Source organism: Ochotona curzoniae, unplaced genomic scaffold, assembly GCF_017591425.1.
Source record: "Ochotona curzoniae isolate NIBS_2020 unplaced genomic scaffold, NIBS_Ocur_1.0 contig_1482, whole genome shotgun sequence".
In the NCBI taxonomy this organism is placed as follows: domain Eukaryota; kingdom Metazoa; phylum Chordata; class Mammalia; order Lagomorpha; family Ochotonidae; genus Ochotona; species Ochotona curzoniae.
The window spans coordinates 4,691,434-4,712,649 of NW_024465100.1; the positions used below are offsets into that span (position 1 = coordinate 4,691,434).

Below are 21,216 nucleotides of genomic sequence, written 5' to 3' on the forward strand. Positions count from 1 at the left end.
AAAAGGGAGACATACATCATTTATTTCTTAACACTGAAGTTTTTAAATTTACAGTTAGATATTGGAGCTCAGCTTTCGTCTGCACAAGAGTGCTTGAACACACCTGCAGATCTCATGTTCTAGATGCTTCCTTTCCTTCCTGTGTACCAGTCTGCTGAAGCCTCATGCCTCAGTCCTGCTTCGTGCCAGCCGGGGGGTGTGCTGTCCTAGGGATCTGAGTCTTCCCCAGCCTACTTAATTCAGGCCCATGCCTTCATGGTAAATGAATTTTCACTTCAGTTCTGTTTCCTTCCCTCTTGTTTTCTGCCTATTATACTTAACACTGTTCAAACTGTCTTTAATCATCTAGATTACATGCATTAATCCTCATTTTCATGTTGTCATAACTTCTGATTTAAAAGGCATTAAAGCTTGTGTGCAAAATAACAACACACTGAATCACAGCTGCATCTTACAGGCACTCGAATAAACAGAGCTCTGGTATGTTGACATTGGCCTCACAGTTTGTGCAGTCATGTTGCCTGCATCTTAAAAACGCAGCTTTTTTTTCAATGCATTGTTTTACTTCATACACCCTAGACTTTTGACCTTAATTTTCTGTTTTAAGTGTTTTATTTGGCATAAGCAAAACTGCTTCTCCCAAGCTGCAAGTGTCTTTTAGAAAAGATTTCTGTGATGTTCAAGGGAAGAGAAGGCAGCTGTTTTCTGCAGGCTCTTCAACAGAGGCAACAGGCAAAACACACAGCATGAGGAGTTTACCGGCTCCTTCCAGGGCAGGTCATTGACACAACTCTTGAGTTACCTTCCACCTAAAACTGTGTGGTCCAACTTGGGTTGTGAAAAATTAAGTTGTGTTCATTTCTCTTGTCCGTGAGGATGTCGGTGCCAAAAGACACAAGAGTGGGATGTATGGTCTCACATGATCACCGCTAACACACCAAGCTTAAATTCTACCATGTGCAAAAGCAAACTCATTGCATGTTGAGTAAGAAGCCACGGAGCTTGAACCAGACCTTACCAGGAGAACACGAAAGCTTGGCATCTGGGCAGGGGGTAGAGTTTGGATGAAATATTCACAACAGAATGCACCGAGCTTTCTTAGCTTTTGTATATTTTGCACATGGTCTCATGTTCTCCTTGCAGTTCTCCTCTGCTCTGCTTTATTTTGAACAAATACAGAAAATCCAATACATTGTTCGTTAAAAAAATCTATTTTGATAGAATCATAAATAAGAATACGAATATGAACCAATGATAGTTCTGTGACCCCCATCCTAAAATCTTTTATTTCTTGAACTATTTTAAAGGTGCTTATTACATCTGTGGCAAACAACATTCTTTTTATCATGCTTATGGAAGTTTGGTGGATATCATGCCTATAGAAGAATTGTGGATATATTTTTCTGTCCTGGTGTAGTTTTATTTTTTTTTAAATGAGTGACCCAATATTCCATTTGTATCAAAGTTCATAAGGACTGATAATGGGATGCACTAAGTATTCGACCTTTCACTGAAGCTCAGTAGACTGTAAAATGGGGCCTTATCACAGCCCTCCCTGCATAACTGACGGATGTCAATTTCTCCATGCAGCAGCAGGCTCCCTCATCGGTGACAGGAACCCCAGGACACGGGCATCACACGCTGCCTCTGAGAGTGTACCTTCACAGGGAATTGTATCAGAAGCAGAGCGGGCAAGATCTGTAGCAGCGCTCACACGTGGCACAGCACAGGCAGAACCTTAACATTGCTGTGCAACAGTGCCCACCTGCCACACAGACACAGCATAGAGCAAGCCACCCCCAAATGTTACAATTTATTATTACACCAAGTATATTCATAAGGAGGAATAGCAAACATTTTTTACTATTCTTACGTTGAAAATAACCAGGTACAATAGGGCATCCAAGGGGACTTCAAAAAGTTCATGGAAAATGAAAACAATAAAGCTATAAATAGATGTTGACATTTTTAAACCAAAAAAAGTGTATCTTTTAATTCCATTTTCTATGGACTTTTTGAAACACCAGTGTATTTTTCCTGTTATACATATTCACCCTCTTGAGGTTTTTTGTTTGTCTAAGTGCTTATTAGAAATAAGAAGTACTGTCTCATACACTGTCTGCATTTAAAAGAGAAAATAAAAGTGTTGTCAGAGGATTTGCTTTACGTGCACAGGTCCTCACCTGGAACAATGCCATCTCGATGCAGCTGAACTTCACCTTCGATGTGTAGGAATGGGGTCAGCATTGTGACACAGTCGGTTCAACTTTTACTTGGGATGCCTTCATCCCGGAGGTGAATACTGGTGATAGTCTTGGCTGTTCTTGTGCTCTTGCCCGCTACTAATGTATACTCCAAGGCAGCAGTTGATAGTACTTGGGTCCCTGACTCCTGGCTTTAGGTTAGCTTGGCTCAGACCTGGCTGTAACGAACATTTGAGAAGCAAGTGGAATGGTAGTTCCCTTAGTCTCTTCTCTCTGTCACTCTGTCCTTTGAATAATTAAATAAAGCTTTTAAAATAATACATAATTAGAATATTATGATATAGTATATAGTGGGGAGAGATTCAAATTGAATAATGCAGAAAGGTATCTACATATGTTTTGGCTATTGTGCTCCCAAACCTGCTTTTTTTATTCTGTATAAATATTCCATTCTTATAATTTTCTTAATTCTTTGAATGCTTGTTCTTGTTCAGAAAAGGGAAAAATTGAAAACCAGTTATTATGAAAAGTATCAATCTGACAAAGAGTAAGATTCAAAGGAATTAGCCTTTTTTTTCATACCATTATGATGTTTAAAGTTATAATGGAAAGTAAACCTTGGCATATCGGAATTATTTTGACCACAGTAGAATTGTCACATAGCCAACTAATAACTGTCCTTGTTCCATTATCTTGTCAAATATCCATCCCCGGTCCATTATCTTGCACAGTGCTCTTACTCGTTCATGCCGTGTGCCTCTCACGCACACAACATGAGCAGCCTGCCAGACTCAGGCAGAAATTGATTGAGGGAGGATGCAAGACATGCATAGGCTGCCTGGTACTTAGGATCATGCTAAGTGCTTCTGAATGTGTTATTCCTTCTGTGTTCTTTCAACTCTGTGAAGTCAAGAGCTATTACCTCATTTAACAATGAAGAAATGAAACCTCAGCCTAGCTAAGTAGCCTGCAAGTTGTCAAACTATGATTTGAGCTCATGTATGCACGAAACTAAATCCATCCCTTTAATATCTGCCCCCTGGTTACACAGGGGAAGGACTAGATAAAGAATAATTGTGGGGTCAGTATAGGAATATTATCATAGCAAGGAAAGAAGAAAAAAGTAGACTTGATTGAAACACAGTATGATATCAGTCATCGATAATGCCTAAAACTCTTTTGTTCATTTTTAGTGTCAAAATACGCATCTTTAAATGTGATGGTTTCAGAGTGAAGATCTTTAATAACAAAAATTGGCACATTGTTAATTGAAATGAGAAAAGGCAGGTCTCTTATTGATTCTTTACTCTTGGAATCTCATTAACTATCGTACGGAGCTTGATGATCACCAACAAATAAACAACATTTCCCCCATTCTGGACTGTTAGACCAAATAGAGATCAGTCTGAAATGTGCTTATTGTTCTGGAAGTGGTTTAAAAATGAGCTTTAGATAGAAGTATTCTTTTTCTCTCTTTTCCTTCAGGCTCCTAAAGAATGCACAATATGAAGCTTATTTCAAAAGCTGGTATCAGAAATTATTGGCTGCTCTCCAGTTCTGTGCAGGAAAAGCCTTGAGTGATGAATTTTCCAAGGAGAGGAAACTTATCAGAATCCTGGGAGATATTGGGGCAAAAGTCAAGTCGGCCAGTGACCCTCAACGACAGGTTTGTTGAGAAATCAATCTTTAGATGATGTTTTTTCTCACTTTGGTTCAATTGCCTTTTAATTTCATAGCTTAGAAAGCAAATTTCTTCACTATACTAAAGTAGAAGACACCTAAATCAATTGTGCTAATCAAGATTTTTTTGTTTTCATCCTGAACTTAATGTCTGTCACCAGGGTTTGGCTTTTGATCTGAACAGATGTGTAGCACACAGGAAACATCTGACAAGACCAGAAGCTTCCAGACAGTTTGGCTCAAAAGTCCTGATGAAACAATTTCAACACAGATTAATGGGAGAAAGTTTACAAACAAGGTCAAACAAGGTCTACATTTTCCAAACAATAATTACATTTTGAAGGATGTTGTAGGGGGTGGGTATTCAGGGCAGTGGATAAAATCCTGCTACAGACACTAACATCTGTCCAAGTGCCCGTGTTTATTCAAGCTCTATTTTCAGTTCCAGCTTCTTGCAAATGAGCATCCTGGAAGCAACAGGTGATGGCTCAGGGCGTGCAGCCCTGTCACTCATGAGACCCACCCCGGTTGAGTTCCTGGATCTTAGCTTAGATCCAGCTGACCCTGACATCAGGAAAGCTGAACATGAGATGAAAGATCTCTCCCTCCTGACTTTAAAATAGGTGAATGTAAACAGTTTTGAATGCTTTTTTTTTTTTATCACAAATAAAGTGAAGTGAATGAAATTGTAATACAAAGGTACTTCAAAAAGAGTTCATGGAAAATGGAATTATTTATTTTGATGCAAAATAATTGACATGCATACAAATTTTTGCATAAGACATAATCTTTTTCTTAGACGTTTTAAAAATATATTTTTATTGGAAAGGCAGATATACAGAGAGAGGAGGAGAGACAGGAAGGTCTTATGTCCGCTGATTCACTCCCCAAGTGACCACAACGGCTGGTACTGCACCAATCAGGAGCCAGGAGCTTCTTCTGGGTCTCCCACTTGGGTGCAGGATCCCAAGGCCTTGGGGCCATCCATGACTGCTTTCCCAGGCCACAAGCAGCAAGGTAGATGGGAAGCAGGGCTGGCAAGATTAGAACCAGCACCCATATGGGATCCTGGCATGTTGAAGGCAAGGACTTCAGCTGCTATGCTGTAGCGTCAGGCCCAGCTTAGACTTTTTTAAGAATACCATATTTTTATTTCAAAAAATACACCAAAATAAATGGGGCATTTAATTCCATTGCATGCTAACTTCTTAACATAACTCTTATATTGTTATACTAAATCCATAGATGATGATCCAAATATTGTGCCTCTTTCTCACCGCTGGTAATACTACGCATCATTATTCTTTATCTTGACCTAATGGGAGAACATTTGCTCGTTTTAATTAGCTGCATCACTAGTCTTTCACCAATATAGACCATTAAGGAATTCTCTTCAGTTCAGCGTTCCACATGCAGGGGAGTAGTTGACATCCATGCATTTAGTTAAGAATATTGTTCAGTAATTGAGCAATAGAACTCAGAGGTAGACTTGGAATCATAAACCGAAACATGAGCTTTGTTCTTGAGGGAACTCGAGGTTTCCCTCCACCAACTGCCCAAAGCCAAGAAGGGTTTTCAGCACAGAGGTATAAAAACAGTTATGGGCAATGTGTCCCAAAGTCCTTCCAAATTTAAAGACTTTTCTTCCAAGAAGTTAGTTGATTGAGTAGAAATGCCAGAAGAAGGGCTAATTCACTTACCTAGGAGAAAATGGAATAAAAAAAAACAGAAATATGAAATTTTTTTTTTAAAGTGGGAGATAAGATAAAAACCTCTGGGTACATAAAAGAACTTTAAGATGCAGAGAACAATAAACTCAAAACAAAATTCTGTGATTTTTTTTATATTACTGCAATCTCATTAAATGCTTCCTAGTGTTAATAACTTTTAAAGTAAACTTGCTTAGCTTTTCCAGAAGTTTGTATCTGGATTTTCTATCTCTTTTGCTTTGAAATTCCTCACATCTTTAAAATGCATACTAGAAATAACTCCAGTGCCTTTTCCTGCCATTTTCATCAAAATTCAGTGTGATAATGACATTATTTGCTCAAAAAAATGCATTTCTCTTGCCTTGATTAGTTGTGTTTGTGGTAATAGTTCTTCACATGGATATGGAAGGAAAAATATCCAAGAAGATGAAGAGATACTTATTTTTAAGTATCTGCTGGATTTTTTTTTTCTACTTTCAAAAAAGGATTAATTAAACCTAATGGTATGAAACGGAGAAGAGCTTTTTTTTTTTCTCGGCTCTCCCTCCAGAATATGCTGCTAACAAGCCTAAACATAAATAAGGCCCAAAGAGGCAGGCACTGGAGGGCCGCAGTGGGATTCTGTCTCATTTCTGTACCTTGCTGAGTTGGAACCCGAGGGCGGAGAATTCTGCTATTTTCAAGTGATCCAGGAGTAAAGGCTAAGAAACTACATAGAAATAATTAAATACAATTCATCAGGCATCAGTGTTTTCAAAATTGGGAAATGGAAACTTTTGTTTGTGATGAATGCTTAATGATGTTCTACCCTGTGTGCCAAAAGATGCCCAAAGCTAAAGATTGTAGTTGAGATTTCACCTCCCACAGGTACTTTGGAGCATAGAATGGGCTCACTGTCAGAAATACACTCATTGGCAAGTAGGGAACTATTTTCATAAATCATTTCCAGCAGCCATACCCAATGATCATTTTTTGTCAATGTATATGACATTCCCAAAATGTCTTATTACTAAGAATCAGCCTTGATTTGTCAACTAAGGTTTTAGGAAATTGTCAGAAAACAGGTTAACACTTATACAAAGCCAGGATTTCAAGCAAGTTCATTCCATTATTAGTTTGGCTTAATTGATGTTAGGTCCTTTAGAGAGGGCACACACTGTTTCGTTTTCCATTTCCACATATTTCCTATTGTCTTTGACTGGCTGTGTTCTCATCCATGACTATATCACCCACCTGACCCCAGCGTCACTGAGTGTGTACCTCTTGAAATATGAATTTGACACTAGAAGTATATGTGTGTGTGCGTGTGTGTGTGTATATGTATATAGCTTAAAGGAAAAGTCAAGATCTTTAGAACTTCGGCACTTTTCCTAATGATTTCTTTCCGCAGGTTGTACTGAAGAAAGAGATTATTCAACTAGATGAACTTTTTCAAGAAATAAAAACTTGCCACCTTCCACTGAACCCAGCCCTGTGTATCAAAGGGATTGATCATGATGTAAGTCAACTTATTCAATAAGTGAAATATTTCTATTCTTCATTACTTAATTCACTATATATTTTTGAAGTGGCAAAAAGAATTCCCCAGCTGACACTAACTATTTTAAGGGAAAAAGCGATTCGACTGTATTCACACTGTTGTGTTCTCCTTGATGCAGTATGACTGTTTGGGATCATAGTGGCCATTTTACGTCGTTTTTAAACCTATCCTCAGTTCAGTGGGGATGAAAACCAAAAGGCACTTGTTCCTGAATCGATTTCTCAACCTGTTCAAAATGGTTGATTTGATAACCCCATTCATGCTGGGTGTAATTCGATGTTTATTTAGACCAAGTGACAACCATGTCTAGTAAATTAGTATTAATCATTAGGCACCGATCTTCTTTGAGATTTGACATAGAGTTCATGGCTGCTAATGTCAATTCTAATCAGGCCTGGAAAGCTCTTCCTGGAGTTGTCAGACTAACTACTTAACTACTTCCTGCACTTTCTCTTCCTAATCCTTCACAGGATTCGTCTTTCTCATGTTTCACTCACATAGAATTCTTTCTTTTCTGCTCATAATAAACCTTGTTGCTTTCTTTCTCAAAAGTTCAAGAAGAGAGAGACAGAAAACAATGGAAAATGAGATTTTTAAAATGGAAGAGGCAAAGCTACCATGTATGTAATAGATGTTACTTAAGTTATAAGATAAGCAAGGAAACTATAACCTTAGCTTTTCTTCTGATTATATGGTTTGTTTTCTTGGCTATCTTATAACTAGTGTAATTAGTATTAATGTAAAAAGTTTTGCTAAAAATTTTCAATGGCATTAACATTACAACTTTGCTACTACCAAGATATCCTATGGACTTCATAAGCACATTTTCAAAAAGAGCAAAATAAGCTATCAGACTGTATGAACTGAAATAGGTCTTTAGAGGCAAAAATCCAAATAATCACTTTCCTTTTAATTCTATAACTTTTAAGTCACTGGCAACAATCACAGGTTAGTGCTGAAGGTAGAATTTTGCCATTTTGCCTTTTTTTTCCATATAAGGATTATGACAAAGTTTAATTTTTAAGCAAAAGAGGTTAGCAACTATTAGAACAATTATTGCAATACATTGAAAGAGAAGTTATATAAATATGATCTCCTCTAAATACCATTTTGTTTTCACCCTTATGATGATGATGTGAGGAAAACAACATTAGGCGAACGTGTTAAGATTGCTTCAGTCTTCAGTCTTATCTGGTAATGGAAATGGCTCCTGAATGATTGACAGGTCCCGTATACAGAATGGATCTGATGGACAGAGGGTTTATTCATGTCCTAGATGAAATGGAATGGCATGGTGGTAGATTTCATTATCCTGCTTGGAAAACACAAGAAATAAATTGCTATTTCTGGAATTTTCCATCCACTATTTCCATTTAGGCTCATCATGAGCAACAAGTAGGTGGAATTGTGAAGAGAAAAATAAAACAAAGGGGTACTCTTATAAGCTTTTGTTTGGGAGACTGTAGGTTTCTTTATTCTAAAGGGTAAAAAAAATTCATGTGTTGTATTTGCTCATATGAAATAGTCTACAATGTGCCATGGTTTCAGGAAAAGTACTTATTTTGTCCATCTTTTCCTCTTCTCCTGTAGGCATGTTCATATTTCACTTCTAATGCTTTGCCTTTGAAGATTACATTCATCAATGCTGATCCAATGGGCAAAAAGATCAGCATTATTTTTAAGGTATAGTAGCCCTCTGAAAACATTACATTGATTTCATAAACAGAACTATTGATTTATTACTCACAAGAAGAAATGATTACAGCCATTTTCCTCTGGCAACACTACAGAAGCTTCCCAATTATTTTAGATTCTGCCCTTTCACAGAATTACAGTGCATGCCAAATTCTGATTGGCAATAAATCAAAAGTTACTGGCCTTTGATCCAAAATTTAAGAGAATGATTAAATAAACACAATTATAGGTTCTCTTTTGAGTGGCAAGGAAATTGGACTACGTGGTAAACTGCAACAAGGAGAGTTTGTGGCTAGATACTGAATAGAGACCAAACTTAGCTGAAACTCAGAAGATCTATTAATTTAATGTAACATTCCTACCCACATGCACTTGTTTATTTTGGTGACTTTGTTTTCTTCTCTTTAGGACAAACTAAATATGGGGGCATTTCAGTATGTATTAAAAAACCCTTGGAGGAGTGGGGCAATGCAGAGGAAGACAGAATACAGAACGCAGGCATAAAAGAAGGGTGGATGAGGGACTTGGAAGGCAAGACTTGGCCAGTCATCCAGCTGTTTGAGTCTGTTACTCAGCCAAACAGTGCAACAAGGTCTCCGAGTGAACTTCCTGTGGATGCTGGTTAGCTCACCCACGCTTGTGCTGTGGCCTGCATAACCTCCAACACGCATGGTCTCAGGACACTGTGTTTTTGATAAGAAAAGGAAGTCACCAAGTTTCATCTTGGTGGGGGTTTGTATCATTTAGAATGTGTCTTCAAAACAAGCTGCTTATTTGTTTAAAAACATGAAAGTATCCTTCCCTTTTTGGGCATACTCTATTTCCTGCATCAACGCACGCAAATTAGCCCATTAACACATGTTCTTATTAGCAAAAACTGTATTCTCTGAAAACTGTTCAATTGCCTCTGCAAGAGGAATCGGAGACTCAAAGCCTGATGCTTCATTTGCATGCTGTTGGCCGTGCCAATCAGGGAGCTGTGGGCTCTCACTGCACATCCTGCACATCCATGCATACATCATGACACACTGAGTAATGCTGCTGACAGAGATCTCTGTGGGCGGAGACTGAAATCCAAGTCGCCAGCCAGCCAGCCTCCTCCTGCCATGCATGGAATCTCCGAACTTTCCCTGATAATCCTCTTCCAGTTTACTATCCATGTGAAACTGCTGAGCAGCACCTCTCATTTGGAAAGCTGCCTGTTGGAATCATTTAAAGGGAGAGTCTCCTTTCTGTGATCTTCTATCAGAAACACAAGGTTCTGCCAGTATTAATAAGACAACTGAATCCGCCCTAAAGTTAGGAAGGAATTGTTTCCAAAAGAAGCAAGGACACATACCCCTATTTGAATGCTTTTCGTGAGAATCAAGGAGAAACTCAGAGTCTATAATTGTGTTTCTGACAGGCTGGTGATGATCTCCGACAGGATATGCTGGTTCTGCAGATCATTGAGGTGATGGACAACATTTGGCTGCAGGAGGGCTTGGATATGCAAATGATCATTTATAGATGTCTATCCACAGGAAAAGACCAAGGTCAGTATAAATGAAAAAGTGGTGGGCTCCCTCTCTTTGCCTCACTCAGTCCCTGGTAGCCAGCTTCCAAACTTTGCACAGCTTTCTTTCTAGACTACAAATTCATGGTCCAAAGAACTACACGTGTTTTAGAGCCTTTCTAGTCAAAGTGTTACCTATAATTGTGATTTTCTTTACAATTTATGGGACTAATAATGTTAAGGAGAGAGGGAGAGAGAGATTCCATCCACTTGTTCACTCCCCAAATGACCCACAAGAACAAGCCAGGCGCCCAACTCCATGTGTTGCCCGTGTGGGTGGCAGGGTCCAAGCCCTTGAGCCATTTCTGCTGTGTTTCCTAGGCCATTAAGAGAGAATCAGATGATGTGATGTGGAACAGCTGGGACACAGACTGTTGCCCTTCATATGCATACATCATAAGCATAGGCTTTGTTAGCTATGCCACTACACATACCCCCGTTTCAGGTCCTTTAAGAGTCCCTTGCATTGATAATCCACTGCCTTTGTCTTTCAAATTCAACTTATGGTGGGATTCTGTGCCCATTCATTCATGATAAATTAAAAATATCATGGTTGATGGTTTAAATAAATGCGTTTAGCATCTAACCCAGTGCAATGTCTCAGCACCACCATGTGCTGCTCATGAATGGTGCGAGCCCCAGACCACTGGCCCTGCCTGGAAACGCCACAACCGAGTGTGCCATAGGTCTCTAAGCTGGGAACAAACTAAAATTCAAATGTGCTTTTTAAAACATTTATTATTCTTTTGGGACAATGCATGTTTGATTTACATTATAATTACAAGTTAATTGGCACCAGTAAACAAAGAGTTCTACACATGAAAGATTTTTTTTAAAAAGACCATAGATTAGCAGAGAAATCAGGACAATACATAATAAAGAATGAAAAAGATGTTCAACCCAGAGCAATTTTTAAAAGTCACAAAACCATTTTAAAGAATGTTCATTCAAGAAAGACCCACTCTTACATATTAATCCAAAATTTATAAATGTTCAAAAGTTTTAAAGTATTCTGAGTATTCTAAATAGGCCTTCAGGTAATTTCAAAAAGATTTTTAGTAGAATGTATAACCAATGCTATCTATCCATGCAGTCTTTGAATACATTTGACCACTTTTTTTTTCCTAAAAGAGCCAAATAAATAATATAGAAATATATTTAGATTTTTACATACATTAAAAAGAAAACAATGCTGAGGATCTACTCAGTGTATTACTAAGCATCAAAGGAAAAGGATGTTCCTAATTAAAACATGCTACATTAAAGAAACAATTCTTAAGATACCTTACCATAGTGTTTAGCATGTATACTTACCACTTGGAATCTCATTAAATTTAGAATTACAGTAGATACATATATAAAGCAAACGGATGACATGAATTAAGTACAAAAGAGACCTATATTATGTGGTTCATCTTGTTTGCTTTTAATTCAAGCAGAACTAGAATTTAAAGGTGTCATCATAGATGAATAGTCACTCCTTTCTAAGCCTCTGGTTCCATGGTGGGCATTGTGCATACCTGGCTTCTTGGTTTCTGATGCAGTTTCTTGATGATGTTCAGGCTGGGAGGCAGTAGAGGAAGACTCAAATCCCGTGTCCCTGCGTCAGCATGCAGTCCCCAGGCTTTGGCTTGGTTCTTCTCTAGCTGTTGTAGAAATTTAGGGAAGGGACCAAGCAATGGAAGATACTCCTGTCTCTTCTTTCCCATCTCTCTCCCCACCCCTTTATTTCTCCCTTGCTCTCTAAAATGTCTTTCACTGTGGCTACATTGAGCTTGTTACTGCATTGGCTTCTGCCTTCCTTATTTTCTTTAATGGCCTAATCCTTTCATTTCCTAATATGCTGAAAAAGTACCTGTGACACTAGGTGAGCCAAGCGGATCCTTCTGGTGTCAAATGCATTGTCTTTTCTCCAGAAATTGAATAAATCACTGATCCCAGTGAAATCTAATTCTATCTATTCAAATCTATTTATAATCATTGAATGTAACTGAAGTAAAAATCTTTTAAAATTAGCAACATGATTCAGCACAATCTACTTCAGACCTGCCCTAAGTTGTAGATTTCATGAGACAGGCTATTTCCCCCCTGTGTCTGCCAACAACATCCTGTAGTTTTGGGATTTCAGAGAGCATTATATTGACAAAATACCGCCCTAAGAAAAATACTTGTACAGATCACCGAAACAAATGCTCTTTCCTAGAACATCAGATTGTACCATTAGTCAGGTTCCCAGGTGCATTGAATACCAACTCTTCTCAAGAAATGTCACAAAGCAAGATGGGGATTATTGAAAATGAGTTAAACAGAACTGCTGCTCTGACGGAACCTCTACTCCAGGAACTAAGCTCAGAGGACTGCACCGTCATTATCAGTGGTGATCATTCTTATGACTATGCTGTATATGATATATATCAGGAGTTCAAGGAGAGGCTGTGAGGGCAAGCAGTCCTTCCTATGGGATTCTTTTGATCACTGCTCTTGCAATCATTGCTCTTGCAACTGGATGGAGTAGTTATCGCTGCCCCCATCTAGGCATATGAAATTAAACTGTCCACTGGAGGGCAAAGGGGGCTGAAAAATCAGGGAGGATAAAAGTTGCTCAGTTATTTCTTTTTTCTTCTTCTTCTCTTTATTTATTTATTTTTTATTATTGATTACATTGTATTATGAGACACAGTTCCATAGGTACTGGGATTCCCCCCACACCTCCCCCAACCCTCCCCGCCACGGTGGACTCCTCCACCTTGTTGTGAGACCACAGTTCAAGTTCAGTTGAGACACCTTCACTGTAAGCAAGCTCAGTTAATTTCTTAAGCAGCTGGAAGTCAGTCTTACCTCATCCCACCAGGAAAAGTTTGGTCCCCATACTTAGGGTGACAAACAAAGGCCACAACTGACATCACCTGTAAGCTTAGGAACTTAGCACAACAACTGAAACGCTGCTTGGGGCACTCACACTGAATAATGTAGTACTTGAGTTTGACTCTAGACTCTACTTCCTACTAACAGGTACTCTGGGAGACAGTAGGTAATGGCTCAAGTAATTGGATCTCTATCACCCATGTGGGAGACTTGTATTGGAATTTGGGCTCCTGGCTTGTATTGGCTTAGCTCTTGCTATTGTGGACATTGGGAAGTTACCCAGGGGATTAAAAAAAAAAGTCCTCCACTTGCCATCAAATCATATGGTGTCCTTGGTCCTTCTGGGTAATTGAGTTTGCAACTCTGGCACAACAACAGGGATTGGAAATCAGACTTGTGTTCCATTTGTTCCAATGATTTGATTCATAGAACTGTATGTCACAAGTGGCTTTGTGAATATCAGTCATCCGGGAGTTTTAAGTAGTGGATTTAAATTGCTTATACAGAAAAAAAAAACCCTGAAGGCTCTAAAAAATTCATATTTCAATAATTTTAAGAGCATAATGCATTAAAGTCAGATGGACATTTGGCCAGTAGGACAAAGATCCTATTGAAATTTAATTTATATATGCAGCCTTTAAAATTGTAGGTTTTTTTAATAATGACCAAGAAAAGAGAAACATTTTCTCTGTCCATGTTTGCTATATATATTCTATTTGTGCCCAATAATGAACCATTTAATCAGAATACTTCTGTTAACTTGAATATGCATTTTTTTTAAAAAATTCACAATATTTTACATACTGGAGAAGCAGAAGGATACTGGGAGAAAGACCAATAGAACTTCCATGTTCTGGTTGACTTCCCAAATACTCACAACAGCTGGGCTGGGCTATAGCTAATGCCCGGTGACAGAAACTCAGAACATCTCATGCAACTACATGGCCAATCACCAGCTGCCTCCCAAGGTGTGCACTGGTTGGAAACTGGGTTCCAGGACAGATTCAGGAATGGAATTCCAACATAGGACATGAGTTCATTAACAACTAAACCACATGTCTGCCCCCTGCACATTGCTCAAAAATAGAATTGAAATGTTGGTACCTGGTTCACATAAGGCATGTGTGTGTGTGATACAAATGTAATGCTCTCCCTTCAACAATCATGCAAAAGTTGATTCTCTCCTCTTTGCGTTCCATGCAGTGTTTTTGAAACCAGCCAGTTGGCTCCCTGTGAGAGTCCTAGAAAAAAGCATGGAAGCCACGTTTGATAGATCTGATCCAAACACAACATGAGGTGTCACTGCTCCCCAAGGTTTAGGAAGAATTAGGAAGGGAACCATATAGAAAAATCTCCAGCATAGAAATTCTAGGGAGGAAAGGAGTAATCCAAAAATAGTGCCTGCATCTGTTGTTGTCACTGTTACCTAGTTTCGGATACATTTCCTAAGCATCTTTCCGTCTGTGGAGAAAGAACTGTGTCTATAATCTTATCTTCATCCACCAGGTCTGGTGCAGATGGTGCCTGATGCTGTCACCCTCGCCAAGATTCATCGCCATTCGGGGCTGATGGGACCACTGAAAGAAAACACCATCAAAAAGTGGTTCAGTCAGCACAACCACATAAAAGCAGATTATGAAAAGGTTTGTCCTGCAGTTATTTTTAAATAATGTACTTAAATAGGGGTAGACTCTAGCTCATTAAGTATTCTGATTTATGGAAAAGTAAGTTAAGCACACCTTGAGGTCTAATTTCTCAGACACCAGTCTAATAATAATGGCTCAGTTTAAGTGGTATATTGACTAGATCAAGTATTCTGTTTGCTTATCTTTGTGGATAAAACCTCTGCCTATTATTAGAAGGATTCTCATTGATCCATGACTGGCTTGGAGCCATCTCACTCCAGAAGTGAGATCTCTTGAAGCTAATTTTTACACGACATCCAGTTTCTAAGAATATCTTACTACTTTGCATTGGTTTCCTTTAGCCATATCCTGCTTTTTGAATCTCTCATCTAAAAGTGATTTTTCAGGATTATAAGCAGTTTTATTTGTTAAATATCTCATATATACATATATTATCATACAGTTCAGCTCCTTTGTTTTATTCTGCATCTGCCCTATGGATTACAGTCATGCAGGCTCTGTCCTACCCTAAGGCTCCTGGATGCAAAGATGAGTATAATTGGGGCCAGATTCTGTCCCATCTGGCCAGGTCATGAACTGGTACAACAGTTTTAGCATGCAGCAGGCTCCTGCTTCTGGGGAACTGCAACAAAAGTGAAAGTAAGCAGACATTAGACATTGACAATCCCTCACTCGGGGGCCCTGCTCAGTCCTGGGCAAACTGGGATTGCCATGCCAGAGAGAAGCAAAGGTTAATCTTCTCTGTACTTCAGTGAGACCTGAATGGAGCAAACTGCACACTGAACAACAGGTAATTATATAAAATCATGTTGACACCTACTTCAGCTCTTCCCCAAATCTGTGACTTATGTTTAGTATTTGCATATACATTTGTTCTTCACAATTACTATGTAAAGTATATGTTTCAGCAACTTCATTCTACAAGTAAAGAAAATCTAGACAAATTAACTGACCTGGTCAGGCTCTTAGGAAACCTGGAAATAAATTTCCTGGCAAGTCATCTAATGACATAATCCATTCTGGGAGACCTATGACCTTGGTCCAACCAATCATTCTTGGTTACATCATCAGGTTGATAAAAATGATATGCCGAGTGTATTATTTTGGGGAAAAAAAACCTACTTTTGAAAAGTAACTATAACCATGGAAGAAGCATAAGCAACAATTAAGTTAGTGAGAACCTGCCGGCCCTCCACACCTATAAACACTGATATACACTGCATGCTTTTGGACAGCAGCTGGACGACCTAATAATAAGGCTGTTATGAAACATTAGAATGCAGTTTTTGTTTCCCCAGATTTCAATTCTTGATAAATTGATATTTTAAATGTCTCTGTGGATAGGCATTATTGGTCTGTATGATTATTTCTTCTTTGAAAAAAAAAACAATCTTTTGGTCTTGTATATTTGAATCATTAGAAACTCACACCAGGAATCCTCCTCAATAAAACATGAAGCTGAGCTCAATTTGAATGAAAGAGCTATTTTTACCAATGTCAATGAAAAAGAATGCTTAAAAAGATTGTTTTTCTATAGCCTATCAAGAATGGGCCGCTTCTCTATATACTTTTCTCCAGCAAAATGTAGAAATTGTCCTTGACCATGCAATTTTGTGGAAATGCATTGACTCGTGGTGGTGGTGGTGTGGTGGTGTTCTTCTGTTGACTAGGCACTAAGGAATTTTCTCTACTCCTGTGCTGGCTGGTGCGTGGTAACATTCATCTTGGGAGTCTGTGATCGTCACAATGACAACATCATGCTGACAGAGTCAGGCCACATGTTCCATATCGACTTTGGAAAATTTCTAGGACATGCACAGACATTTGGAGGCATAAAAAGGTCAGTGAACAAGTAACATTTACTGCACTAATGAAGCAATATTCTAACTAATATGTAACACTTAATAGTATGCATATCCTATAGATCACTTGCTCCCTGTCTCTCAAATCCTCCAAGGTAATATAAACTTGATTATTTAGCTAAAGATGAAGGGAAGGTTTTCTTTTCAATAGATTATTAATGAACCAAATTGTGTTTCCTCACGGTATTACTGGATTAAATTGTGTTCTTTCCCTCTCGGGAATACTCTAAAGAAAAAAAAAATTGTACTTACCCCAGGGAGTACTAATTCTGTTGCAGTCTAAACTGTTTGATATGCTTTTTTAAATTCATTAATGGACAAAGAGGCATGTGTTGGTGATGTATGTCACCACATCTGGTACAATGTTCAGATGAAATTTCCACCTTTCTGTGTCCTGCACCTGCAAGAGGACTTCAAAGAGTCCATGGGAAATTGAATCGAGAAGTAAGTTTACTTTGGTGCCCAAACCCTCAGCAATGCGTACGCAGTTCTTGGACAATGTGCTGTCCATGAACTTTCTGAAGTATCACTGTAGTACACTTCCCAAACTGAATTAGTCTTGATTCATTACACAGACATTTAGTGAGCACACATTACTGCTCAAGGATGTAACCGTTAACCAGGCTAATGTGAGCCTGCTTTCCTTCTAGTGAGGACACCAGGCATTAGACAAGTTAATAAGCAAAGCAAGAAGATGAGAAAATAGGCTGGAGGAATAGGAGGAAAATAATCAGAGAAATGACAGAACGTGCCTGGCACAGGCTTGGTGTTTCAAAGAGTTCCTGGGGGAAAAAAATGACAGTGAACTGTGTAATAAGTGAGTGATGGACTTATGGGAAGAATATTCCATATCATTTGTGAGCATAAAAGTGGTATTTTCCAATGGCTGGTCTGAGGTTTGCATGGGAGGTAGAGAGAAAGGTCAATAGGATGTAATGACAATGAGTGGTAGAGGTCAGATTTGGAAAGGTATGGAGATCCTGGTATGAAGTACAGCTTTTACTTTACATACAGGAAGATACTGTTTTTCAAAAGTTCTTTCTTGATATCCTACAGAGTGGAGGTGGATTAAGAGGTTGCTGCAGTAGCTAAGGCAAGATGTTAACGTGTCAGTTTTCATCACTTGTACAGTGAGTATCTGTCTTAGAAACAGCATTGTAACACCTGGTAGTTGATTGGACATTAATCATGATGAAGGAACTATGGGGAGGGGTTCAGCAGGTTGGAGAAGAAGTCAAGGATAACTTCCAGATTTTTGGTCTTCACAAATTATGAAAGAACAGGAGCGAGATAGGTTGATTTCATTTTTATTTGGGCAGGGCAGGGGTCAGGCTAGGAAATCACATGCTATAGGCTAACGCTTCTTGCTTGAAAAAACACTGCATAAAAACAAGGAGCATAATGATCCTGAGACTATACAGCCATTTTCAATTAAAAGCACCCTTCAGTAGAAAAAAAATTTTTACACACAGAATGGGATCAAATTTGTACCAGATTCCATTTGGGGGTTATAAGAAAATGCCAGCACAATTTAAGATGGTTTCTCAAGAACCAATTACGTTCTATTTTGTAAAGGCATATGTATAGAATTGTTTCACTTGTTAATTACTTTCAGTACACTGCCTTTTTAATGGATCACTGAAGGAGATATTCACTGCATATCGATTCATTCCACACACATGTGTACTGAGGTGGTTTACGTGCCAAGGACTAGGACAAGCACGGAGGATACAAAGTTGAACAATATACACTTACTATGTCAATGGGATTTTGGCTTTCAAGTATAAAGACAGCTGTATTACTGATCAACATCCAATGAGATCAGGTCACAGGTACAAAGACATGGGCACCTAACCAGCACAGGTTGAAGGTCGATCGATGTGTGTCAGTGTTTAAATAATTTACTGAGGGATCACTTGTCAGTTCTTACATCGTTATTGACATTTTTGGTGCATCATAACTGAGATGCGCCTTTCCCCTAGTCCGTGGAAAGAGTACAGAACTACCAGGAACCTCCTGTCACCCTTATGTAGTTCACGTGCATTTTTCGGTCACCCGCATTGTCCACGGGGGTGACTGAAAAATGAACAAATACATTTCTATTCTGCAGAGATGCAAAAATTTGATGAGGACGGTAAGAGAAAAAAAAGTAGGAGCCCAGTGCATTCAGAATTACTGCTGCTTCTACAGTTACATAATTTTGAGTTGTTTTTTTTTTTTGTAACCAGTAAGGTAAATTTTTAAAATTTGCTCACACTGAATGTCAATTGTAATAGGTTCTTAATATTGTTTGCTGAAGGAATATCCCAATAAACCAATAACAGGAAGGGCCTCATCAGTCAGTAGTTATTGATTGGATGAATGAAAATGCAGTTGATGCTGTCTTCCCTTGAGATGAATGGTTATTGACCACCAGAGACGAGGCCAATAGCATCCCCATTATCTATGTGTATTACTTGTATTGTTTTCAGGATGTTATCCATCAGTGGCTTTTTTTTTTTAAGACTTATTTTTATTGGAGAGGCGGATATACAGAGAGAGGAGGAGAGACAGAGAGGAAGATCTTCCACCCGAAGGTTCACTCCCCAAGCAGCCGCAACGGCTGGAGCTGAGCCAATATGAAGTCAGGAGCCAGGTGCTATTCCAGCTCTCCTATGCAGGAGCAGGGTCCCAAGGCTTTGGGCTGACCTCGACTGCTTTCCCAGGCCACAGGCAGGGAGCTGGATGGGAAGCCGGGCCACCGAGATTAGAACCAGTGCCCATATGGGATCCTGGTGTGTGCAAGGTGAGGACTTTAACCACTATGCTATCGCACCAGGCCCTATCAGTGGCTTCTTTAAGCCTTATTGGGAATGTATCTTTGATACTTTTTCCATGAGTTTTCCATGGTTATACTTGACTATGACTATTCACTTTATCTTTTTGCATTGTAGAAAACAGAGTAATAATTCAGCCATTTATGGAGGTCACTAAATTTCTCTTTCATCAGAGAGTTGACCTCTTCCAGCTCAATGCCACTGATTGTTCTGATTGCCAGATAACAGCTGCTTGTCTCAATCCCCTTGGGATAGATTAATCTTATTTAAGCCACATTCATTAATTTTTAGATGCATTTAGTGAGATGCCTGGCCTCACTTAGATTCTATACATATAAACGTTATGAGTCCCTCATAACATACAAAGTCAGGTAGGCAAAGCATGCCGAAGTATTACCCTAATCTCCCATCATGCAGTAGACCACGAGAAGCCCGAGGCAGCCAGCGGAAGTACAGAACGGATGTGTTCTAGATGCACGTGTTTCTCACAGTATAAAACACAGGGAAAGGAGACGCATAACCTTGTATGGCTCATTAACTTATGCACTTTTATTTCATTATTGTCTAGATTTTATTCCACCTCATATAAAAGTTTCAAGCAACAGTTTGAATATTGGGTTACTCCGGAGAGAACAGTTAATCCCTTTATTGGGAACAAAGAAATTTCTCTAGATTTCTGAAATCAATACCCTTTAAAAAAAAAGCTGTTAATTTCATTTCTTCTGTCACAAAACAAAATACTTCAGAAATTCCACATCCACAATTTTACTCAAATTTCCTGTAATAATTCTGTGTGGTAATGCTTTCATTGTATAAAAAAAAAAGATTAGAATAGTGAAGTTCAACTCCACAGTTGACGGTAACTTTATCTTACAGGGAAGGGGAAATTAATGAAGTCTTTTTAAAGATGTTGGTTATTAGTCTGCTAAATCGTTGTTTCAAGCTTGTAGCTTTTAAATTCAATTTCCAAAATATATGATTTTTCACATTAATAATGCTAGCCCTGCGTCAATTCCCCTTATAATTTTATTCATAAGTAAACTTAGAAGTACTTGAGCAGCAGTTAAAACTACCCTGGAGATGCATTTTTTTAGAACCTATGCTATGGTGTGCTAATAGTGAGATCCAGAGGAAATAACCTCTTTCTCTGCTTCAGGTTTCTCAGAAAACAAACTGCTGTGAAGGTTAAATAAGCTTATAACGTGATTAGCCGAGCACCTGACCCTAAGTGAGCTTTCCAAATGTTGTTGAAATTAATCATAATGTAAGTGTTCCAAAGGAAGTGTAAGAGAGGAGATTGCATCTGTAGGTGATTACTACTTTGGTTTAAAAGTAGGTAAATACATTTTCTGTTCTTTTTGGCATCTGTGCGTTGAAGTTTATAAATGCACTATTAGTCCTTTAAATTAGATTTGAAGTTTGTTGGCTCACAGACTGGATTGCTCTTTCTCGGGGTTAGACTACAAAATATTTGACTAAGGCGTTCTGAACTTCTGAAAGAATTTCAGGCGCAGCCAGTAGCAGCGTGCTAGCTCCCAGGAGCCCGTTCGGGGCTTCCTCTGGTCAGTGGCATCATCTGGTAGACTGTGGTCAGTCACAATGCTAATAATACCACAGACCAATGAGGATGCCACAATCCAGAAT

At 38.7% G+C, this 21,216-nt stretch overlaps 1 protein-coding gene across 2 annotated transcripts in view; it reads left to right on the top strand.

Moving 5' to 3' along the window:
* PIK3C2G (phosphatidylinositol-4-phosphate 3-kinase catalytic subunit type 2 gamma) overlaps positions 1 to 21,216 on the top strand; it is a 241,159-nt gene that overhangs the window by 140,292 nt on the left and 79,651 nt on the right. For both annotated transcript variants that reach the window (XM_040968303.1, XM_040968311.1), the window contains 6 exons: positions 3,690 to 3,870; positions 6,984 to 7,091; positions 8,724 to 8,816; positions 10,234 to 10,363; positions 14,755 to 14,891; positions 16,565 to 16,734. In XM_040968303.1, coding sequence (XP_040824237.1) covers positions 3,690 to 3,870; positions 6,984 to 7,091; positions 8,724 to 8,816; positions 10,234 to 10,363; positions 14,755 to 14,891; positions 16,565 to 16,734 — 819 coding nt within the window. The remainder of the gene's footprint in view (positions 1 to 3,689; positions 3,871 to 6,983; positions 7,092 to 8,723; positions 8,817 to 10,233; positions 10,364 to 14,754; positions 14,892 to 16,564; positions 16,735 to 21,216) is intronic.